The sequence below is a fragment of the Salvelinus namaycush genome, chromosome 16, assembly GCF_016432855.1.
Source record: "Salvelinus namaycush isolate Seneca chromosome 16, SaNama_1.0, whole genome shotgun sequence".
In the NCBI taxonomy this organism is placed as follows: Eukaryota; Metazoa; Chordata; class Actinopteri; order Salmoniformes; family Salmonidae; genus Salvelinus; species Salvelinus namaycush.
In genome coordinates this window covers 15,113,902-15,118,330 of record NC_052322.1, presented here as the reverse complement: position 1 = coordinate 15,118,330, position 4,429 = coordinate 15,113,902, and the positions used below count along the sequence as shown (strand labels likewise).

At 43.7% G+C, this 4,429-nt stretch overlaps 1 protein-coding gene across 1 annotated transcript; it reads right to left on the bottom strand.

Moving 5' to 3' along the window:
- Positions 1–833: 833 nt before the first annotated feature.
- Positions 834–3,954, bottom strand: igfbp6b (insulin-like growth factor binding protein 6b). The gene is made up of 4 exons (XM_039010033.1): positions 3,506–3,954; positions 2,398–2,432; positions 1,436–1,555; positions 834–947 (listed from the first exon to the last, which is right to left on the bottom strand). The coding sequence occupies exons 1-4, from the start codon at positions 3,843–3,845 to the stop codon at positions 834–836; spliced, it is 609 nt and encodes a 202-aa protein (XP_038865961.1). The 5' UTR covers positions 3,846–3,954.
- Positions 3,955–4,429: the final 475 nt, after the last annotated feature.

Here is a 4,429-nt window from a genome sequence, read left to right as displayed (position 1 = left end):
TAAATTACTTAATAGGCCAATAAGAGACTTCCAAATAACTAATTTTCAGTTTTTCCCTCCACACTCAGACCACTCCCAGACAGTCTAGCTACATTTTTGCTTGAGAAATTGCTCTTGCTAAAATGCTATTGTACTTTTTGACCATTTTAATTGAAAACCAGACCATTTTAATTGTTACCCAGAAATGATTTGATATTGAGATAAAAACGGCTGCATTGGGCCTTTAATAACAAACACAGGCAGTGTGAGCTATCCTATAAAACAGAAAATCTACAACGAACATACAAACAGACGAAGCCAGGACAAGAGCCAGGGAATTCAATATTGAGAAATACAGCTTTGATATCAGTTAGTTGAGGCAGTGAGTAACAAAGCAGTAATGTGAGATAGATAAGCTACTGCACGTTGTCACACTGAATGATTCAGAGGACTGGTACTGCTGCTGCAAACTGTTGAACATTCAGCTGGATGTTGCCACTGTAGTACTGTACTGTAGGTATGTGCCTTTGTTAGGCTGTTTCTTGACAAGAGGACAGTAAACTAATTTGGGGTAATTTCCATAGGAAGTGGTTTAATCCCTGGTGTCTCCTGTCCAGGCAGTGTCTAGCACAAGCTAAAGCCACTCCCTCTCCTCCTCCTCCTCCTCCACCTCCTCCTCATCCTCCTCCTCTTCTACCTCCTCCTCCCCTTACTCCCCCTCTTCCTCCTCCTCCTCCCCTTACTCCCCCTCCTCCTTGTCCTCCTCCTCCCCTTACTCCCCCTCTGCCTCCACCACCTCCTCCTCCCCTTACTCCCCCTCCTCTAGGCTCAAAGTTTTGGGACAAGGACCACTCTCACTCTCCATCGCATGGTAAAGTGCCGTCTTCGCTTGCACGTGAGGGCAAGGCGGTACCCAGCTCATCCACACACCAACAGTGGCCACGCTGCATACCCTTGGAGGAGCGACACTGTGTTGTGTGACAGGATAGAGAATGATAATATGTCATCATACCACATAACTATTGTCTGCATGCCCACAGCCCAGAGGGCCTGGAAGCAAAGTGTGCTTTATCCAGAGCCATTTTTGGGCTGAATTGAATAGATAGCATGCAATTGAAAAGAGGAATAAAAAAATATTGATTTAACCTTTATTTAACTGGGCAAGTCAGTTAAGAACAAATTCTTATTTACAATGACGGCCTACCCCAGCCAACCCCTAACAACGCTGGGCCAATTGTGCGCTGTCCTATGGGACTCCCAATCACAGCCAGTTGTGATACACCCTGGAATTGAACCAGGGACTGAAGTGACGCCTCTAGCACTGAGATGCAGTGCCTTAGACCGCTGCTTCACTCGGGAGCCCAAATAGCATGCCACTCTCTTGATCTCATAAACACATATACTATTCATACACAGGCAAATATTCACGTCAACAGCCGCGCTGCGCTATAACTACCTGCTTTTTCCTGTAGAAGCCCCGAGTGTCACAGTTGGGGATATAGATGTCACGATCAGACTGAAAGATAGTGAGCTCAATACCCCGCAGAACACTATTGAGCAGCTTACGGCAGGGTGCCTAAAAAGAGGATACATTGATGAATACAGAAACTATACAGTTATAAATACAGCAACTATACATTGATAAATACAGTAACTACTGTATACAAGGAAAGAGCCTACATATTAAATGACAGTAAGAAAAGCCCATGGTTGATGTTAGAAGACCATTTCTAGCCTATTAGAGTAGCTACAACACGTGTGGATATCATAGAAGATTGAGGTCACTGATGCAGCATGAAGCCAGAAGCAAAAGATATTATATGTCACATAATATCATGTCATTATATAATGATATTGTTAAACAAGGACTGTCTTTTTCCAGGTCACTTAGACAGTGGTTTGAAGCAACTGTGTGACTACGTATGCAGTATCTGTCAAATTGTAGAAATAAATTCTATGTTGGGTTTGTGTTTCATTGCAGATCCACCTCCTCTCCTCTCCTCTCCTCTCCTCTCCTCTCCTCTCCTCTCCTCTCCTCTCCTCTCCTCTCCTCTCCTCGTAAAGTGAAAAATCCAAGGCCGCCACAGTCGAGTCTAAACTTTACTGATTCACATCATGGTCTATTAGTTCTGCCGCATAGCAGCATACACATCATGCACCATAATGTATGGCTTTAGAGCACTATATGTGGTACTGCTGTCGCTGTATCACCCAGACAGCACAGCAGCTTCAGTAATAACTCTCTCTACCCGACTCCTTCCATCATACAGTATCTATCTGTATGAATATGAATGCATTATGTAAGCAGCTCTACATATTTCTCAGATTTAAACAGGTGTGGGTAAATGTAAGTAGAAGTCATTATTAGCTTACTGCATCAAGTGGCTTAAGCAGGTACCGTACTTGGATAACACTTACCTTTTCTATTTCACCACTTTGTGAAGGATGTGGACCTATAGGAGAGAGCAGCACATTACCAATAATACATTCAACCAGGGCATTACTAAGAACCTTAAACCATCTCTGATATCAAAATATAAGTTAGAAGTGTTTTGTTTCAAGCTGTTGCAAGACATGAAGCATCAATCATATACAAGTGCAAGGCAGGAAATGTCAAACTTGTATTGTATTTGAGGTTTAAAAGGCGTCTGAAGATTGTAATTTCCTTTACACATTTTTTTTATCAACCACTTCAAAAAATGTAGATGAATTATAATCCACATATAAAATCACATTTCCTGTTGCTGCAGGATTATTTTCCTGCTGTAGCAAACTGGCTCAAATCAAGACCCTGCATCTTTACTGGACAGTGATTCGGCTCTGAATTGATATTTCCTGTAGTATGTCCTTCCTAAGGAATCGCAGTGGCTTAGTCTGAACAGTAGATGGAGACCCCTTGCAATGAAAAGCATCATTATCTGACTGTAGGTGACAGTATAACACTCATTCTGGGCTGTCAATAAAATGCACAGATCACACCCTCTCTTTGAAATGCATGCATGTACAGTACCATCACCATACACATCACATTCATATACATACACATACTTGCACACACATACTTACACAAGCTCCAACGTACTAATACACCTAAAGCGTGCCTCAAGTGTCTGTGCATCATAGTGTTGACTACATCTTTTTATTACATGACTGATGATAGGCTGTTCAATCCAACATTTGAGACTTCTAGTCCAACACTCTCTCAAATTAGATTTTTGTCACAAGACACCATGCAGAGGCACTGCAGCATAGAAATCAAGACCATGCAGCCTTTTCAAATTCATCTTTGGTGCTTGTCATGTGTCTAACACTAAATGTCATACTCTTATAATAAAACAGTACTAGCATTTCTTTTTGGTGCACACCAACATATAATACAATCCTCACACTGATGATAAGAGAATGTGTTTCTTACTTATCAGTCTTACCTGATAAGCTAAGCTGTAGTATAATTGCCCTAACACACACAACACAGAGCTGAATTTAATAATATTAGATGTGCCAGTGGTGTGTGTCTCAGTCTTACCTGTGGGGTGGGGCCTCTCCGTGGGACTGGTCCTGCTGTGCTTGGTGCAGAAGCCCCTGCCCTGCAGCAGCGCCTGGAGCGGGCTGTGTTCCTGAGGAGGGGGCACGCAGCGCAGCCCCTTGGCACAGCTCATGGTGTACACACCACAGGGCTCTCCCTGGGCCAACATGGATGTGCTGCCTGCTTGTCCAATATGGTCCCGGGGGGCCCGACCTGCCCCCAAAGATTCTCTACAGGAGGGACAACCCTTGTAGGGGCCCAAGCGGTTAGCCAGAATCCAAGATCCGCAGTGAGCAATCAGCAACAAGACAATAGTCGTTAAGTTAGAAAGGAGAGGCATTTTCTGTCCAGGTCTCAGGTTAAGCTCCACACACACTCTCTCTCTCTTTCTCTCTCTGTCAGTCAAATGTGGCTGATGCTATTTCTGGATGTATATTTATCTCTTTCTCCTCTTTCTCTCTGTCCTCTCTCCGTCTCTTCAGCTTTGCTTGGTGCTTAGCCGGTTCAATCGTTAGGCAGCCAGGAGTCCCCTGCAGTGCCAGAGGAGACAAATTGAGATCGAGAGAGACACAGCAAAGCAGCAGCTTTTAAAGATCTGAAAGGCGGTGATAGAGAGGGAGAGAGAGAGCACAGTTATGACACCTTCAGGGGCTGGGACTCAGAGAGAGAGAGAGGGAGGGAGAGAGGGAGGAAGGCAGAGAGGGAGTAGAGAGAGGTGGGGGGTGGATTATTTTCCTTTTGGAAATTAGCAAAATCTCCCCCACCCCTTCTTTTTCTACTGACCCCTTTCCATAGTAATGTTAAACATTTTACATGTACAAACAGTATACTTTACAAAATATACACTTTCTCCCCATTATGCATTGATGTCAGTCAGACCATTCTGATCATATTTGCCATGGTAACAATTACGGCAAGGTATAG

Bases quoted from the DNA above. Each gene is read 5' to 3' on its own strand.
- igfbp6b (XM_039010033.1), bottom strand. From the start codon at position 3,845: ATGCCTCTCCTTTCTAACTTAACGACTATTGTCTTGTTGCTGATTGCT. The intron at 1,556-2,397 runs GTAAGTGTTATC...TCCTCTTTTTAG, and splicing joins AAAGTGGTGAAATAGAAAAG to GCACCCTGCCGTAAGCTGCT. The intron at 948-1,435 runs GTAGTTATAGCG...CACACAACACAG, and splicing joins GCTTCTACAGGAAAAAGCAG to TGTCGCTCCTCCAAGGGTAT.